At 45.4% G+C, this 19737-nt stretch overlaps 1 protein-coding gene across 1 annotated transcript in view; it reads right to left on the reverse strand.

Annotated features, from left to right (window-relative positions):
• The window catches only part of LOC116991884 (adhesion G protein-coupled receptor E3-like), a 52052-nt gene extending 35683 nt beyond the window's left edge, over positions 1-16369 (reverse strand). The window contains exons 1-3 of the mRNA XM_033050861.1: positions 16195-16369; positions 15236-15420; positions 12279-12437 (exon numbers count right to left, since the gene is read on the reverse strand). Of these exons, the coding sequence (XP_032906752.1) occupies positions 12279-12437; positions 15236-15420; positions 16195-16369 (519 nt within the window). The remainder of the gene's footprint in view (positions 1-12278; positions 12438-15235; positions 15421-16194) is intronic.
• Positions 16370-19737: the final 3368 nt, after the last annotated feature.

The raw sequence follows: 19737 nt of genomic DNA on the forward strand, positions 1-19737 counted from the left end.
AAAGATTTAATATGAATCAGAGGGGTACCTTTTTCACACAAAGGGTGGTCGGGGTATGGAACAACCTGCCAGAGGAGGTAGTTGAGACTGGGATTATCCCATCGTTTAAGAAACTGTTTGACAAGTACATGGAAAGGACAGGTTTGGAGGGATATGGACCGTTTCCACACTGTATCACTCTTTGACTCTTTGAATCTATGACTCTACAGAGAGAATGAAGAACCAAAAGTTAGGAAATGGAGTTTAATGTGGAAAGTGTGAGGTCATGCACTGGAAGAGGAATTCAAAAGTAGATGAGGCATAGATAGGTATTGTGAGCACTTCGGGTCCAGTGATCACAATACCATTAGTTTCAATATAATTATGGAGAGGGTCAGAACTGGACCTAGGGTTGAGGTTTTTGATTGGAGAAAGGCTAACTTTGATGAGATGCGAAATGATTTAAAAGGAGTGAACTGGGACATTTTGTTTTATGGGAAGGATGTAGAAGAGAAATGGAGGACATTTAAAGGGGAAATTTTAAGAGTACAAAATCTTTATGTTCCTGTTCGGTTGAAAGGAAACAGTAAAAATTGGAAAGAGCCCTGGTTTTCAAGGGAAATTGGACATCTTGTTCGGAAAAAGAGGGAGATCTACAATAATTATAGGCAGCATGAAGTAAATGAGGTGCTTGAGGAGTATAAGGAATGTAAAAAGAATCTTAAGAAAGAAATTAGAAAAGCTAAAAGAAGACATGAGATTGCTTTGGCAAGTAAGGTGAAAGTAAATCCAAAGGGTTTCTACAGCTATATTAATAGCAAAAGGATAACGAGGGATAAAATTGGTCCATTGGAGAGACAGAGTGGACAGCTATCTGCAGAGCCAAAAGAGATGGGGGAGATATTGAACAATTTCTTTTCTTCGGTATTCACCAAGGAGAAGGATATTAGTCCCCGAGGATTGGCGTACTGCGCATGTTGTTCCATTGTTTAAAAAGGGTTCTAAGAGTAAACCTAGCAATTATAGACCTGTTAGTTTGACTTCAGTGGTGGGCAAATTAATGGAAAAGATACTTAGAGATAATATATATAAGCATCTGGATAAACGGGGTCTGATTAGGAACAGTCAGCATGGATTTGTGCCTGGAAGGTCATGTTTGACCAATCTTCTTGAATTTTTTGAAGAGGTTACTAGGGAAATTGACGAGGGTAAAGCAGTGGATGTTGTCTATATGGACTTTAGTAAGGCCTTTGACAAGGTTCCTCATGGAAGGTTGGTTAAGAAGGTTCAACTGTTGGGTGTAAATGCAGGAGTAGCAAGATGGATTCAACAGTGGTTGAATGGGAGAAGCCAGAGGGTAATGGTGAATGGTTGTGTGTCGGGTTGGAGGCAGGTGACTAGTGGGGTGCCTCAAGGATCTGTGTTGGGTCCTTTGTTGTTTGACATGTACATCAATGATCTGGATGAAGGTGTGGCAAATTGGATTAGTAAGTATGCAGATGATACCAAGATAGGGGGTGTTGTGGATAATGAAGAGGATTTCCAAAGTCTACAGAGTGATTTAGGCCATTTGGAAGAATGGGCTGAAAGATGGCAAATGGAGTTTAATGCTGATAAATGTGAGGTGCTACACCTTGGCAGGACAAATCAAAATAGGACATACATGGTAAATGGTAGGGAATTGAAGAATACAGTTGAACAGAGGGATCTGGGAATAACCGTGCATAGTTCCTTGAAGATGGAATCTCATATAGATAGGGTGGTAAAGAAAGCTTTTGGTATGCTAGCCTTTATAAATCAGAGCATTGAGTATAGAAGCTGGGATGTAATGTTAAAATTGTACAAGGCATTGGTGAGACCAAATCTGGAGTATGGTGTACAATTTAGGTCGCCCAATTATAGGAAGGATGTCAACAAAATAGAGAGAGTAAAGAGGAGATTTACTAGAATGTTGCCTGGGTTTCAACAACTAAGTTACAGAGAAAGGTTGAATAAGTTAGGTCTTTATTCTCTGGAGCGCAGAAGGTTAAGGGGGGACTTGATAGAGGTCTTTAAAATGATGAGAGGAATAGACAGAGTTGATGTGGACCAGCTTTTCCCTTTGAGAATAGGGAAGATTCAAACAAGAGGACATGACTTCAGAATTAAGGGACAGAAGTTTAGGGGTAACATGAGGAGGAACTTCTATACTCAGAGAGTGGTAGCGGTGTGGAATGAGCTTCCAGTGGAAGTGGTGGAGGCAGGTTCGTTGGTATAATTTAAAAATAAATTGGATAGGCATATGGATGAGAAGGGAATGGAGGGTTATGGTATGAGTGCAGGCAGGTGGGACTAAGGGGAAAAAGTTGTTCGGCACGGACTTGTAGGGCCGAGATGGCCTGTTTCCGTGCTGTAATTGTTATATGGTTATAGGGGAGATAGTCAGAACCTATTTTCCAGGATCGAAATGTCAAATACTAGAGGGCATAGCTTTAAGGTGAGAGGGGCAAAGTTTAAAGGAGATGTGTGGGGCAAGGCTTTTTTTACACAAAGGATGGTGGGTGCCTGGAACAAGTTGTCGGGGTGGAAATGGAGGCAGTTATGATAGTGGCATTTAATAGACTTATGGATAAGCACATGGATGTGCAGGATATGGAGGAATATGGATTATGTAGGCAGATATGTTGCTTTTGGCATCATGTTACGCACAGACCTCGTGGGCGGAAGAGCCTGTTCCTGTGCTGTACTATTCTATGTTCAATATTTTGTACATGATCTATTGCGGAAGTAGAGAAGTCATGTGTTCTTGTGCAGGAGTTGCAAAACGTTAGCAGGCTGAAGAAAGTAGTTAGGAAGGCAAGAATGGCCTTTAGGGTGTTAGTTAGGATGGCCTTTATTGCAAAAACGTTTATGTTTAGATATAAGGAAGATCTTTGACTATGGTCCATCATAGTGGTGAGGCAGCATCTGGAGTGTTAGAAGCACAGGAACAGTACCTTCAGCCCACAATGGCCATGCCAAGCATGAAGCTTAACCAAATTTCCTCTGCCTGTGCATGATCCATATCCTTCCATTCTCGGCATTAAATGCCACTATCATATCTACCACCATCACCACACCACCAGTGTGTTTCAGGCGCCCGCCGCTCTGTGTAAAAAACATGCCCCATTCATCTCCATTAAACTTAAGGTGTTAAGGCCTCTCATACCTTTATGCTGTGCCATGTAGTTTTTGACATTTCCACTCTGCGAAAAAAGTTCTGACGTGTGGTTCCCAGGCCCAGAATGTCTTGGATTACTTCGACTACCCTTCTTTGTAATGTTCTTTGAAGTAATAACGGGGAATAATGAAATGGCAGATGAATTAAAAATGTTTTTTGTATCAGTCTTTACAGAAGAAGACACCAGCCAAATGTCTGTATTTCAAGAGAGTTAGGGGGTAGAAGGTAGTGGAGTTGCTATTACTAAAGAGAAGGTGCTTGGGAAACAGAAAGGTCTGAAGGTGCATAAGTCATCTGGATCAGATGGACAACACCCCACAGTTATGAAATAGATAGCATTAGAGATTGTGGAGGCATTACTGATGATCTTTCAAGAATCACTGAAGTCAGGAGTGGTGCCAGAGGACTGGAAAATTCCAAATGTTACTCCGCTATTCAAGAAGGCAACGAAGGATAAGAGGGGAAGCTATAGGCCGATTAGCCTGACTTCAATGGTTGGTAAGATTTTAGAGCCAAAGAGTGGGGATAAAGGGGGCTTTCTCTGGTTGGCTGCCAGTGACTAGTGGAGTTCCGCAGGGGTTGGTTTTGGGGCCACTAGACTTTGCATTGTCTATTAATGATTTGGATGAGGGAATTGAAGGCTTTGTGGTCAAGTTTGTGGATGACACAAATATAGGTGGAGGGGTAGGTAATGTCAGTGAGGCAGGGATTCTGCAGAAGGTCTTGGATAGGTTGAGAGAGTGGCCAAAGTAGTGGCAGAAGGAATACAGCATAGCAAAGTGTGCAGTCATACACTTTGGGAGTAGGAATGTTTTGGTGGTAGACTATTTTCTAGATGGGCAGAGGATTCAGAAAGTGGAGGTGCAGAAGGACATGGGAATGCTGGAGCAGAATTTCCAAAAGGTTAATTTGCATGTTGAATTGGTAGTAAGGAAAGCAAATGCAATGTTAGCATTTATTTCCAGAGAACTAGAATATAAAAATAGGGATGTAATGCTGAGGCTTTATGAGGCACTGTCAGAGCATTGTGAGCAGTTTTGTGTCCCTTGTCTGAGGAAAGATGTACTGGCATTGGAGGGTCAGAGGTTTATGAGAATGATCCAGAGGATGATTGGGTTAATGTATGATGACGAGCACTGGGCGTGTACTCGCTGTAGTTTAGAAGGATTACTTTATTGTCATGTGTTCCAAGGTACAGTGAAAAGCTCGTTGCGTGCTAACCAGTCAGTGAAAAGACAACACATGATTACAATAAAGTTATCTACAGTGTACAAATACACAATAAAGGGAATAATGTGAATAATGTTTAGTGCTAGATATCCAGTAAAATCCTATCAAAGATAATCCAAGTGTCTCCAATGAGGTAGATAGTAGATCTGGACTAGTTGTTGGTGGGATGGTTCAATAGCCTGATAACTGAACCATCCTACCAACAATGTGTGAGCAGTCCTAAGGTATTATCTAGGATGAGGGGGACATTGAAACATCGAATAATTGTCTGGTTCGTGTGGATGTGGAGAGGATGTTTCCACGAGTTGGAGAGTCTAGGACCAGAGAGCACAGCCTTAGAATAAAAGGATGTACCTTTACAAAGGAGATGAGGTAGAATTACTTTTGTCAGAGGGTAGTGAATCTGTGTAATTCATTGCCACTTTAAAGCAGAGTTTGCCACTTTAAATCGGGTATTTTTAAGGTGGAGATTGGCAAATTCTTGATTAGTAAGGATGCCAGAGGTATTGGGAGAAGGCAGGAGAATGGGGTTGAGATGGAATGGTAGGTCAGCCATGATTGAATGGCAGAGTAGACTTGATAGGTCGAATGGACTAATTCTGCTGCAATGACTTATGAGCATTGCAATGTGGGAGGAAACTGGAACACTCAGAGGAATACCCGTGCGGTCACAGGGAGAAAGTGCAAGCAGGTTTGCAGTTTTGAGCCCCATATCTGAGGAAGGATGTGCTGGCATTGGAGACGGTCCTGAGGAGGTTTACGAGATTGATCCCAGGAATGATTGGGTTAACTAACATATGATGAGCGTTTGGCGGCACTGGGCCCTCTACTCATTGAATTATAGAAGGATGAGGGTGAACCTCATTGAAACATTCCGAATAGTGAAAGGCCTGGATAGAATAAGGCCGTTTCCACTAATGGGAGAGTCTAGGACCAGAGGCCATAGCCACAATAAAAGGGTGTATGTTTTGAAAGGAGATGAGAAGAAATGTCTTTAGTGAGAGGGTGGTGAATCTGTGGAATTATTTGCCACAGATGAAGCCAAGCAAATGGATATTTTTTAAGGCAGAGATTGGCAGATTCTTGATTCCTAAGGGTGTCAGGGATAATGTGGAGAAGGCAGAAGAAAAAGGTTGAGAGGGAAAACAGATCAGCCATGATTGAACATGAAAGTAGACTTAATGGGCGGAATGGCCTAATGGTGTTCCCAGAACTTGTGGACTTATGAACCTCACAGATAGCACCCTTGGTCAGGATCGAGCCAAGGTTTCTGGCACTGTTCCTGACACAGCTTGACCAGTTGTGCCACTGTGTATTAGTATTTTCCACATTGATCTCACTATCCTCCACATCCTTCTCCTTGGTGAAAACAGATGCAAAGTACTTGTTAAGTATCTCATCTATATCCTTCAAGCATAAATCAACATTTGAGCCTTGAACAGTCCTACCTATTTCCAGTTATCTCCTTATACGTAATATACGGATAAAAAGCCCAGGGTTTTCCTTTATTTCTACTCACCAATACCATTTTGCTGTCCCTTTTGGAGCTTTTAATTGCCTGCTTCTTTCCTCGTGGCTTTATACTCCTCAAAGTTCCTGTCTGATTTTATCTTTCTCAACCTTACATAAGCTCCCTATTTTTTTGGATCAAATTTGCAACCTCTTTGATGATCCAAGGTTCCCCCTACCTTGCCATCCTATGTCTCCTCCTCACTGGAACATATGGTCCTGAACTCTAGTCAGCTGGTCTTTAAACCACTTCCACATGTCAGATGTGGACTTACCCAATAACCGATGCTCCCAATATACTCTCCCTAGCAGATGCCTAATAATGCTGCTTGCACCTAACCCCACTTAGTACCACAAGGTCCAGACTTATTCTTATTCATAACTATCTGAATACCTTTGCAGTTATAATCACTGTTCCCAAAATCCTCTTTCATTGAAACACCAGTGACCTTACTTTAGACTTTAGAGATACAACAGGAAAATAGGCCCTTCGGCCCACTGTCAGCGATCACCTCGTACACTAGCACTATCCTGTATACTAGGTACAATTTACACTTTACGGAAGCCAATTAACTTACAAGCCTGTACATTGGAGTGTGCGAAGAAACTGCACCCAGAGAAAACCCCTGCAGTCACAGGGAGAAGGTACAAATTCCATACAGACAACTCCCTGAGTCAGGATTGAACCTGGATCTCTGGATTCAATTGCTGAGAGACTATGCTGGCCCTTAATATTTGAATTTAATAACCCAGCCAAGCTTGTTTCCCAACACGAGGCAACCTGGAACCCCTTTGAGTTGGACTATCTACATACTCTTGGTTAATTCTGCCTCATCTGAAGCTTTTGAGCAATTCCCAGTTAATATTGGGGAAGATAAAATCACCCACAACGCCAACTTGTTGCTTTTGCATCCTTCTGTAAACTGTCTATGCATCTGTTCCTCAATCTCCCGCTGACAGAGTGGTGGCACTTTTCTCCAGAGCAAAATCTAACTCTTTCTTGAAAACATCCAGTGAATTGGCTGCTACTGCCTTCTGTGGCAGAGAATTCCACTCTCAGCCAACTACAAAAAGCCCCGTTTATTGCCACTCATTGTCTTCTGCCATCCATCATCATCATCATTGAAAACATTAGTGACGCAGTGGTGCTGGTTTCCGACGGGCACGGTGATGGATGCACCACACATCTCTGTCCTCCATGCAGCTGGCAAGCTCCTCTTTTGTCTCTTCACATGCGTCTTCCATCGACGTCTTCAGCATCGTCTTGATTGGCCGTCCCGGGTCACGTCTTCCATGCGTGGGTTCCCACAACACAACCTTGTTTGCTGGCATTTCTGGGTGGCGGTGGTAGTGACCAGCGAGCCTCATCCTTCTCATTCTGATCTTCTCGGTCAGAGGTGGAATCTCCCCATAGAGCAGGGTGTTAGTGATGTGGTCCCTCCAACTACATTCGGGTGGATGTACCATCGAGAGACTTGGACAGTGCTCGAGTGAGAGTCCATGCCTCACGCCAGTACAATAATATGGTCTCTACAGTTACATGCAAGAATCTCAGTTTGAGACCCTTAGACATCCGAGACGTCCAGATTTTCCCCATGTTATTGAGGGCTTTCCATGCGAGCGCTTTCTGGACCTTGATGTCATTCTCCGAGCCCTGCATCCTCGCTCCCAGGTACTTGAAGTCCTCCACTTTCTTGAGAGATGCACCGCCACTGGTCTTGAGAGGCTCATGGTCACCAACGTTGAACACCATGTAGTCCGTCTTCTTGAGGTGGAGGCCCACTTTCTCACACTCCGTCTCGACCCTGCTGAGCAGCTCCTGTGCCTCCCTAATCTGGTCTAACAGCAGGACGATGGCATCAGCAAAGTCGAGGTCTGTCAAGTTAACTGGCCCGATTCTTCTCGAACTCCTTGGGGTGATTGTGGAGCCGAGGTCCTCATGTTCCTTGAGCGCCTGCCTCATGGCATAATCATGGACAATAACGAAGAGAAAGGCTGCCAGTGTGTCTCCCTGTAAGACCCCCGCGAGGATCTCGAGCACTTTGTTCTCGCCACACGGGTGACAACCTTGGTTGTGGTGCCCAAGTGCATATCCTCAATTGCTCTAAGGAGACGAGGAGGGATACCGTAAGCCTTCAAAATCCTCATCATTTTACATCGATGATTCGAGTCAAACGCCTTCCTGAAGTCTATGAACGTTAGGATGGCCGGCAGGTTGTTATTCTTCACCTCCTCAATGATTCTTTGGGGGGGGGGGGGGGGCAAGGATCTGTGTGACCATGTTCCTCTTCTCTCTGAAGCCGTTCAGATTGTAACGTAGCTTCGGGTCGATGGCAGTCCTAATCCGGTTGAGAATCAAGCGGTTGTAGACCTTGGCCAAGACACATGTCAGGTCGGGGGGGAGTTCCCCCGCCACGGGTACCATGTAATCCCGTGCTACCTGCTGCATGGTCGGATAGTCGGCCCCACCTGGTTTGCCAGGTGAGGAGGGGGTTGTGGACCCCCATCAGGACCAAAAACAAGATCTGTCAAAGGGCGGATGAGCTCCTAGCGAGCCAACGGCCATCCACACTTCAGTAGAAGTTGCGGCTGTTCGAGGTTCTGGCCCATCTGGGCACCATGACGATGGGTCTTTAAAACCTGGTCACCTGATGTTTTCATCTTTCAACGCTTTAACTATTCGTGAAGAGTCAAGGTCTACCCAGATGGCAGCGTGTAGTCGGAGATGCAGGGTTGACGTCCTGGGCATTCAAGAGCATTGTTGTGTCCACCGAGACATGGAGATCAGGTTTGACAAAGCGGATGGCATGGACCTCATCACATGGTCCTGTAAACAACTCTGCTCAGGGAGGAGTGGGTCTGCCATTGAGTCAGAGAGCAAGAAGGGTGCTGCAGGGTGTCCATTCTGTCAGTTCTCGAGTCCTTATTGCTGAGTTTAGTGGTAACATTGTCACCACTGTCATAGTATGCTACTCCCCTCACAACAGCAGCCCTGAGGCCAAAGTGGAACAATTCTGCTCTGTTCTCCAAGTTGCGATGGAGCGAGTACATGTGCACAATTTTCTGGCTGTGCTTGGGGACTTCAATGTCCGCCTCGGACCGGAGGATGCCTGTTACATCTAGCACACTGGTGACACTAATCGGAATGGTCAACAACTCGGCAGCTTTCTCCAGGAGTATAGACTCCTAGCAGCCAACATCATGTTCAAAAGGTGCCAAGGAAAGCTGTGGACACATCAGGACCGGAGCACAGAAGAAAAGTGCCAGCTAGATTACATCCTGGTGCGACGTAAATGGTACAACAGTGTCATGGACGCTGAAGCATACAGCACAAGCCGGGTGTCTGGAGCCGTAAGGCAGCAACTCTACCCTTGCATCACTGTGCCACCCGTGTTATTGGCAAACTTACTAACCAGCCAATCTATGTTTATGTCCAAATCATTTATGTATATCGCAAACACCAGGGCTGCAGGGTGGCGGCGTTACAGCGTAGTTAGAGTTGCTGCCTTACAGCGCTCGCAGTGCCGGAGATCCGGGTTCGATCCCGACTATGGGTGCTGTATGTACAGAGTTTGTACGTTCTCCCCTGACCTGCATGGGTTTTCTCTGAGATCTTCGGTTTTCTCCCGCATTCCAAAGACGTACAGGTAAGTAGGTTCATTGGCTTGTTAAATGTAAAAAATATCCCTAGTGTGTGTAGGATAGTGTTAATATGCAGAGATCTCTGGTCAGCATGGCCCCGGAGGGCCGAAGGGCCTGTTTCATCGCTGTATCTCTAAACTAAATATAAACTAAACACCAGATGTCCCAGCACAGTTCCCTATGGAACACTATTGGTCACAGATCTTCAGCCTCTCCCCAATGTCTCCCCAATTGGTCACAGATCTTCAGCCTCTGTCTCCCATCAGTAAGCCAGTTAAACCTCTTCCTGCCTGTCCTTCCTTGAAGATTTACTGGTCATAACCTCTATCTTCCCATCACCTCTTCCATTTGAAGACCCTCTGCCCTGGTTACCACAGCTGTGCACAGTTTTTGCTTCCTTTATTTAAAAATGATCCAGTGGTATTAGAGACAGTCCAAGAAATAGTTCATGGGTATTATGCAGGAAGGAACTGGAGATGCTGGTTTACACTAAAGATCTACACAAAATGCTGGTCACATCACACCCTTCCATATCTCTATGTCTCCCTCTGACTCTTAGTCTGAAGAAGGGTCACAAACCGAAACAACACCATTCCTTCTTTCCAGAGACCTTGCCTGTCCCGCTGAGTTACTCCAGCATTTTGTGTCTATCTAAAGAGTTCATGGATTGGTTCTCTGAGAGGGTTGTTATTATAAGCAGCTAAAGAAATTGAATCTATATTAGGTGGAGTTGAGAAGAATGCCAGCTGATCGTATTGAAACGTTCATTATCCTCGGGGTGTGACAGGCAGCCATTGAGATGTTTCCAACAGCGGGGAGACATGAATAAGGAGACATAGTTATATGACAGGGGGCAGCACTTAAAGCTAAGTTGCTTGAAATTTCTTCTCACAGAGAGTGGTGAGTTCCCAGAAATCCTTGTGGGAATTCCCTGGAGAGAAGGGCGGGACTGGCAGCTCAGTGTGTACAGGGAACAGATGCTACGGAGCTGATAGAGACGCAGATAAGGGAGGAGTGTAGGGGAAGTTGCCTTTTTGATTAGGGAGGAGATAACTACAGTGCTTAGAGACGGTATTCTTAGGGTATCATATAGTAAGGTTATATGGGTCAAACCTAGAAATAGGAAGTGAATTATCACTTTGATGGAAGAGTATGATAGGCCTCCGATAGTCAATGGGAATTAGTGGAGATGTGTCAGGAGATTGCAGATGGCTATAAAAATAATAGGATTAGTGAGAGATTCCAACTTCCCTAATTGAGTGGTTTCCCATGGTGTAAAGGGTCTGGACAGGATTGAATTGGTTAAATCAAAGAAAGCCCTGCATGGGGCCTATGGAGAGGGCAAAACACTGGACTTCCTCTTAGGGAACAAGTTTCAGTAGTGGTGTGGATGGAGGGGAGACTTCAGGACCATACTTCTATTAGTTTTTAAGTAGTTATGTAGGACTACTTCAAAGTTAAGGCCCTAAATTGGGGCAAGGTCATTTCAGAGCCATGAGGTGACAACTTGCAGAGGTCAATGGGGAGAATTTGTTTGCAGGTAAGGAGAACTGGCAAGTGGGAGGCTTCCAAACGTGAGATAGCAAGAGCACAGGGGCAGCATGTTCCTGTTGGGATGAAGGGCAAGGCTTGTGACCACTCCCCCACCCATCTTTATCCATAACTATTTTGAAGCTAAAAGAACATCTCGGTGAATGGTTCCTTGAGAGTAATGGTTCAGGTCGACGGGGTAGTGAAGTAAACATTTGGCACGATTGCCTTCATTGGGAAGGGTATTCAGTACAATGGTTGGTTTATCATGATACAGCTGTACGTGTCGATGGTGAGATCACAAATGGAATACTCTATGCAGTTCTGGTTGCCAGCTACTGGAAGGATGTCACTATGTTGGAAAGGGCACAGAAGAGATTCTCCAGGATGTTGCCTGGACTTGTTGGCTTGAGATATAGGGAGAGGTTTGAGAGGCAGGGACTTTTTTCTTTGGCGTGACAGAGGCTGAGGGGGTGACCTTAGTGGCTCAATCTTTCTCCCAAGATAAAGGATACTAAAACTAGAGGGCATAGGCTTAAGTTAAGAGGGGAGAGGTTTAAGAGGATCCTCTGAGGCAGCTTTTTCACTCGTGGAAGTCAGTATCTGCAAAGAGCTGCCAGAGAAAGCAATAGAAGTGAACACAATTAGGACTTCCAAAAGGGCTTTGGACAGATATAAGGATAGGAAGGGTTTAGGAGTGCTGTGGGCCATATTTAAGGAAATAGAACTAGCCCCAAAGACCAAGCTGGTTGGCATGGACAATGTAGGCTGAATAGCCAGTTTCCATGCTGTATAGCTCTATCACTCTATCACAAAGGTTCATGGAGCCATACAGAAAGGAAACAGGAACTCCGGCCCAACTCGTCAATAGGATTAATTTCCTAACTGAGCAAGTCCCATTTGACTGTGCTAGCCCATATTCCTCCAAACCTCTCCTATCCAAGTACCTGTATGTGTCTTTTAAGTAGCATACTTGTACCTTCCTCTACCACTTTCTCTGGCAGCCTGTTCCATAAGTACTCCGTCACCCTTCATGTCTCATTTCAATCTATCCCATCCCCCCTTTAAGCCAGTGCGTTTAGGTTTAGACTCCTCTACCCTGGGGAACGGTCTGTGGCTATTCACCTTAACTATAGCCCCATGATTTTAGACACCTCCCACTCACAACCCAGGCTCGTGCGGACTGTACCTCTATTACATCCAGGGCCATGAGCACCGCAAAGCTTGTCAGGTGCGTACAGTTGCACACTGTGTATGCTGCGTTGAACTCAACCAATTGGCAGCCTTGAGTGGACCATCTGGAGGTTGAGCTGTTCCAGAAGACACACTTGGCTCTTTTATCAGTGAGCTGGTGAGAGAGAAAAAAATATTTAGCATCAACGAGACCAAGTATAGATGAGATGACCGAATCACCGCACACTTACACCCGATCCACCAAGAGTGGATCTCCCAGTTCTAACCATATTAACTTCCCTTCCCATTCTACATACTGACCTTTCTGTCCTGGGCCTCATCCATTGCCAGATTAGGGCCACATGCAAAATGGAGGAACAACACCTCATATAAGTATGAATAAGTGTTCTGACCTGAAATGTGACCTGTCCATTCCCTCCAAAGATGCTGCCTGAACTGCTGAGTTACCCAGCACGTGTGTTTTACTCAAGATCACAGCATCATTTTTCTGAGCTCCCTAGTCTTTTGCTTTTTCTCCACGGTAAAAACACAGGTGAAATATTCATTGAGGACCTCTGCCATCTCCTGCGGCTCCACACATAGATGTCTACTTTAGTCTCTGAGGCTCCCAATTCTCACCCAAGTTACTCTTTTTATCATATTAAAATTTCTTCTAAAAACTCTTTGGTGTCTCCTTAATGTTCTCCACCAAACCTATCTTATTGCCCTTTTTGCCCTCCTCATTTCCTTAAGTGTACTTCTGCATCCCCTGTACTCCTCTGGGTATCTCCTCGATTCCAGCTGCCTCCAGCTGACATATGCCTCTTTCTTTATTTTCACCAGAGCCTCAATATCTCTTGTCATCCAGCATTTCCTTCTTCTGCCACCCATGCTCTTCACTCTAACAAGAACAAGCAGACCTTTAACTCTCGCTAGGTAGACACAAAATGCTGGAGTGTTTTCTCTCCAGAGATGGAGGCAGCATCTCTGGAGAGAAGGAACAAGCAGACCTTGAAGTCTCGCTACCTCAATTTTATAAGTTTCTTTATTGAAAAGATTCAATAACATTGGAGTGGGTGCTGAGAAGACTCACCAGGATGTTGCCTGGGATTAAGTTTCAGTTCTGAAAGACTGGTGAGATTACGTGTGTTTTTTCTCATAATGGAACATCACTGAGGTATTATGATTTATGAGGTGATGTTTCAAGGGTCGGCCGCAGGAAACTATGATAGATAAAAATTGAGAACTTTGATCAGGTAAAGATACATAGACCAAGGGGATCTGAGGGGATGCATTTTCAGAGAGTGGCACACACTGCCTGAGAGAGTGGTGGGAGCAGAGTCACTGTTGCATTTCATAAGTAGAGAGAAACAAATTGTCGGAGTAACTCTGCATTGCCAGGCAGCATCTCTGGAGAAGTTGCATACGTGATGTTTTGGATCAGGACCCTTCTTCAGACCGATTGTAGTCGGGTGAGTAGGGAAAAACCAGTAAGCGAAAAATCAGGGACAGCAACAGCTGATTGTAGGCTGGAGATAGGTCTGAAAACAAAAGGGATACATAGTTTTGAACTGAGGGGCTGGTTAATGGACCTTTAGTGGAGGAAGTGGGGGGCTTGAAGAAGGGGAAGGGAGAGTGAGGTGTTTATATACCTTACATAAAATTAGATAATTCAATGTTTATACCATTGGATATTAAGCCACCCAATTTCCTCCAGTTTGTGTGCGGCCTCACTCTGGCAGTGGAGGAAGCCTAGGACAGAAAGGTCAGTTGGGAAGGGGAAGTCCAGGTGATCCAGCAGGCCGAGCACAAGTGTTCAGTGAAACAGTCGCTGAGTCTACGCTTGATCGTGCAAATGTTCAGAAGCCCACATTGGAGGGGGCCAACGGATGCAGTAGATGAGAATTATAGCATTTAATATATGTTTGGATGAGGACTTCAAACACCTTGGTAGAGCAGGTTATAGGCCAAGTGCTGGGAATGGGATGTGAACCAGATGTGTAGCCAATGGTCAGTGAGGGTGCAGTGGGCTGAATGGCCTGTTCTTATGCTATATGAATGTGTGACTGAATGTGGTGACATGATTCCAACCATAACACTAATCATAACCCACTCAGTGACTCACCTCCTGGCACCCATCTACCGCAAAGCAATTAACTCCCCCTCAACTCCAGACGTGGTCTCACCTGGACCCAGTTGAGACTGGTCCTTCTGCAGTTGTACAGGGTCCTGGTGAGACCACATCTGGAGTATTGTGTGCAGTTTTTGATCTCATAATTTGAGGTAGGACATCCTTGCTATTGAGGTAATGCAGCGTAGGTTCACAAAATTAATCCCTGGGATGGTGGGACTGTCATATGAGGAAAGATTTAAAAGACTGGGGTTCTATTCATTGGAATTTAGCAGGATGAGAGGGGATCTTATAGAAACATATACAATTATAAAAGGACTGGACAAGCTAGATGCAGGAAAAATGTTCCCAATATTGGGGGAGTCCAGAACCAGGGGCCACAGTCTAAGAATAAAAGGGAGGCCATTTAAAACAGAGATGAGAAAAAACATTTTCACCCAGAGCTGTGATTTTGGGGACTTCTCTGCCACAGTAGAGGCCAATTCACTGGATACATTAAAGGAGAGTTAGATAGAGCTCTAGGGCTAGCGGAATCAAGGGATATGGGGAGAAGGCAAGCACTGGTTACTGATTGTGGATGATCAGCCTTGAACACAATGAGTGCTCAAATGGCCAAATGGCCTCCTCCTGCTATTTTCAGCCAGCTTGTTCCAGTCAGAAGGACAAGGGCACAAGTTTCCTTCCACGACTCATCCACACCCTGCTATTCCTCCATCATGGAATTCCAAACAATATTGGGAAGTATTAGCTCCTTCCTCTCCACAGATTCCGACTGACCTGCTGAATAACTCCAGCACTTTCTACATTTATTTCCGATTTCCAGCTGCTGCTCCTGAACAAACCTTCTTGTTGCCGAAGGTGAGAGTGACTGGTTCCAGGAGGTGGCTCCTGCCTGTGTTCGTTATTGCAGCACTAACAATATCTGAGTTCAGCCCCAGCTTGCTTTCATTCTCGCAGCCTTCCATAAGGTTCTGTTCCATAAGAGAGCCCAGATGTTTGTACGAGATAAGGACAACGGCAGCAACATCTGTACAAAGAAAATGTTAAACATTGAGCGCTTACCCTTATCGCCATGGCAACGGGCAGACATCAAGTGTGATTCAGGAGCAGAGACACAAAGATTAATTTCCAGGTCAATGTCTATAGACCATCCCTGTTGGTTCATGGTGGTGGTGGCACTATCGTAAACTATGCAGCCCTGTTGAAGGGGCTTCCACAGTGTTTGATCAAATTGATTGAAAGATACCGCATGGAACGGGTCCTTTGGCCCATCGAGTCCTCGCCAACCATCGATCACACTAGGTTCACACTAGGTCTATGTTATCCCACTTGCACATCCATTGACTACACACTGGGGACAATTTACTGTCCAATGAACCTACAAACCAGCACTTCTTTGGGATGTGGGAGGAAACTAGAGCACCCGGAGAAAACCTATGTGGAGAACTTGCAAACTCCACAGAGACAAGATCAAACCCAGGTCTCTGGCGTTGTGAGGCTGTTGTTCTACCAGGTTCACCACTCTACTACCCACATGCCTGCTGCTGAGAAGAAGTTCTCAGACTTAGACCCGGTGATGAAGCTTTGCTTAATTCACTGAAGGTTATTCCCAAGTCAGGAGGGAGTGTAATTTAGACAGGGACAAAAGTTGTCATGTTCCCATGTGCTTGAAACCCTTGTGCTTCTTGGTGGTAAAAGCCATGGGTTTGGAGCAGCCTGGGTGAGTAACTAATGAATGAAACTCAAATCACTGGGCACCAATAGTGGAGAAAGTAAGTGTTCAGTGTGATAGGTGGGATACTAATCAAGGGGATTGCTTCATCGTGGATGGTGTTAAACTCTTGACAGATGTTGGCCATGTATTTGCCCACATTCCTGACTTGTCCCTTGTAGATGGTGGAAAGGTTTTGTGGTGTCCAGAGCTGATACAGGTGCCAGGAGATGTCCAGCCAGGTTGTTTGACTGGAGACAGTCATTACCAGCCATTTGTGGTGTGAATGTCATGTGACATTGAATGTTGTCTACACCTTGCTGCCTGCAGCCAGGGGCCGCTTCATTAGCTGTGGAGTTGTCACAGGAATGGGACATTGTGCATCCATCAACAAACATTCCAACCTCTGATCTCCTGATGGAAGCAGCTGAGATGGTTGTGCCGAGGATACTGCCCTGAGCAACTCCTGCAGTAATGCCCCTGGGGTGGGATTATTGACCTCCAATGACCACAGGTGCCTTTCCACGAGTGAGATCTGACTCCATCCATTGGAATGTTTTCCCTTTGATGCACACTGGCCTGGTTTACCAGATGCTGCTTAATGCCACACTCCATCAAATACTGCGTTGCTGTCAGGGGCATTCGCTATAGGCGTCTTTGCTCCATCCTTGGGTTTGTGAATCCCAGAGTGGGAATCAGCTAGTGAGTGATTGATGGAAGCACCTTCTATGTCTCCTCCCATCACTTTGATGATGATCGAGCACCAAGTAGCTGTATTCATTTGTCCTGCTTTTTGTGACAGGACATCACCTGGGCAATTCACCCCACTAGTAGGGTAGATACCAATGCTAGACTTACACTGGGTCAGTTTGACTACAGGCACAGCTTGTTTTAGAGAGCAGCTCTTTAATACAGCAGCAAGGATGTTATCTGATCACCCAATCCTTTACTCTGTCCAATGCTTACAGCCATTTCTTTATCAGCTCGAGTGAACTGAACTGGCTGAAGACCAGCTTCTGAGATACTGGAGATCTCAGGAGGAACTCAGATGCATCAGTCACTTGTTACTTCTGACTGGGTCTGGTGCAAAGCTTCAGCGTTGCCTTCAGCACACTATTCATGAGCATCATTCATGACTAGGTGTGGTAGGGATGTTGATCTCCAGAAAGATCCTCTATGAGTCGACTTGGCCCTGTCTCCTGCATGGTTTAACTTTGCAGTTTCATTAGTCTGGCATCTCATTCCTGGGTACATCAGGTGCAGATGCCCTGCCTGAGCCAACGTCGACTCCCTGGTTGGAGAGAATTAATCGAGTGAGGGTGTATGGGCCATATGCTTACAGATGGTGCTGGTGAATGTGTATGCCATTGAAGCCCCACCATGCCTCATGATGCACAACTTGGAGCTGCCAGATAGGCCCTGACTCTCTACTATATAGAAATTAGAAATGCTTCAGAAAATGTAGTTTAGTTTAAATTAGTTTAGTGATACAGAGTGTAAACGAGCCCTATGGCCAACCGAGTTCACTCTGACCCATCATCACCGATACTCTAGTTCTATCCTACATACTAGGGACAATTTACAGAAGCCAATTAACCTACAAACCTACATGTGTGTAGAATGTGGGAGGAAAGCAGCGTACCTGGAGAAAACGCATTCAGTCATAGGGAGAACGTACAAAATCCGTACAGACAGCACCCATAGTCAAGATCGAACCCGGGTCTCAGGCACTGCAAGGCATCCACTCTATCGCTGCGCCACTGTGCTGGGCAGTTGATCTCCACAAGGACAGTGTTGGTCACTTGTACCAATGTTATTGTGGACAGGTAGATAAGGTGGAGAACAAGGTTGATCCCTCACATTAATCCTTTCACTATTCACAAAGACACAATATAGCAGCAACATCCCTCTGGACCTGACCAGTCACAGCCTTCGTTAGATAGGAACTTCTGAGGCTGATGACCTACCGCTTGAAGAAATGTCTTCTCATTCTTGCTCTGACTGGATGATCTCCGATTTTGAAAATAATGCTAATTCATCGCACTGTGGTGCATCTGGTAGAGTTGCTGCCTCACAGCGCTAGAGACCCGGGTTCGATCCTGATCCCGGGTGCTGTCTGTGTGGAGTTTGTCCGTTCTCCCTGTGACTGTGTGAGTTTCCTCTGGGTGCTCCTGCTATTTCCAATATTGCAAAGATATGCAAGTTTGTAGGTTTATAGGTCGTAGTTTACTGCTGATGGTGGTGGTGGTGGAAGCAGATACAAAGAAGGCATTTAAGAGACTTTTGCATAGGCACATGGATATGCAGGGAATGGAGGGATATGAATTATGTGCAGACAGATAAGTGTCTTGGCATCATGTTCAGTGCAGACATTGTGGGCCAAAGGGTCTCTCTTGTGTTGTATTGTTGAATGTTGCATGTTAATCAGTCTTCATACATTGCCCCTGTAGGTAGTGGATGCAAAAGTAGGATAGCTTAAAACTAATGTGAATGGATGACCAATGGTTAGTGTGAACTTTGGATATTTGAGATTGGATTGGATTTGATTTCTGTCAACAGGAAGGGCAAACATTGAATAGTTACTTGTAGGGAGACACTGTGCTAGAAATAGGACTAACCAATCCAAGCACTCAACATCAAACCAAGTAACAGAGCATGGGGATTTATGTGTTTATGGGGATTAACTGCAGATGCTGGTTTAAATTGAAGGTAGGCACAAAATGCTGGAGTAACACAATGGGACAGGCAGCATCACTAGAAAGAAGGAATGGGTGACATTTCGGGTCGAGACCTTTCTTCAGACTGCTGTCTGGGGAGGGGGCGGGACAAAGATAGAATGTAGTTGGAAACAGTAAGACTAGTGGGAGAACTGGGAAGGGGAGGTGATAGAGAGGGAAAGCTAGGGCTATCTGAAGTTAGAGAAGTCAATGTTCATAACGCTGGGGTGTAAGCTACCAAAGCAATATAAGAGGTGATGTTCCTCCAATTTGCGCTGGGCCTCACTCTGACAATGAAGGAGGCCCAGGACAGGAAGGTCAGATTGGGAATGGGAGGGGGAGTTGAAGTGCTGAGCCACTGGGAGATCAGGTATGTTTTGCTGGACTGAGCGAAGGTGTTCAGCGAAACACTTGATCGCCGAGCCTGCGTTTGGTCTCACTGATATAGAGAAGTTGACATCTGGAACAGCGGATAAAGTGTATGAGGTTGGAGGATGTGCAAGTGAACCTCTGCCTCACCAGGAAAGACTGTTTGGGTCATTGGATGGAGGCGAGAGGGGAGGTAAAGAGACAGGTGTTGCATCTCCTTCGGTTGCAGGGGAAAGTTTCTCAGGAGAGGGTGGTTTGAGTGGAAAGGGATGAGTTGACCACGGAGTTTCGGAGGGAACAGTCTCTGTGGAAAGCAGAAAGGGGTGGAGATGGGAAGATGTGGCCAGTAGTGGGATCCAGTTGGAGGTGGCGAAAATGTTGGAAGTGGCGAAAATGTTGGAGGATTTATGTGTTTAGTAAAGACAACTTCTGATGGTTTGGCCCTATCCCCGAACTCTCTCTGCTACATTGATGACTACATCAGGTGCTACCTCCTACACCCATGCAGAGCTCACTGACTACATTAACTTTACTACTAAGTTCCATC

This window comes from Amblyraja radiata, chromosome 35 (assembly GCF_010909765.2).
Source record: "Amblyraja radiata isolate CabotCenter1 chromosome 35, sAmbRad1.1.pri, whole genome shotgun sequence".
In the NCBI taxonomy this organism is placed as follows: Eukaryota; Metazoa; Chordata; class Chondrichthyes; order Rajiformes; family Rajidae; genus Amblyraja; species Amblyraja radiata.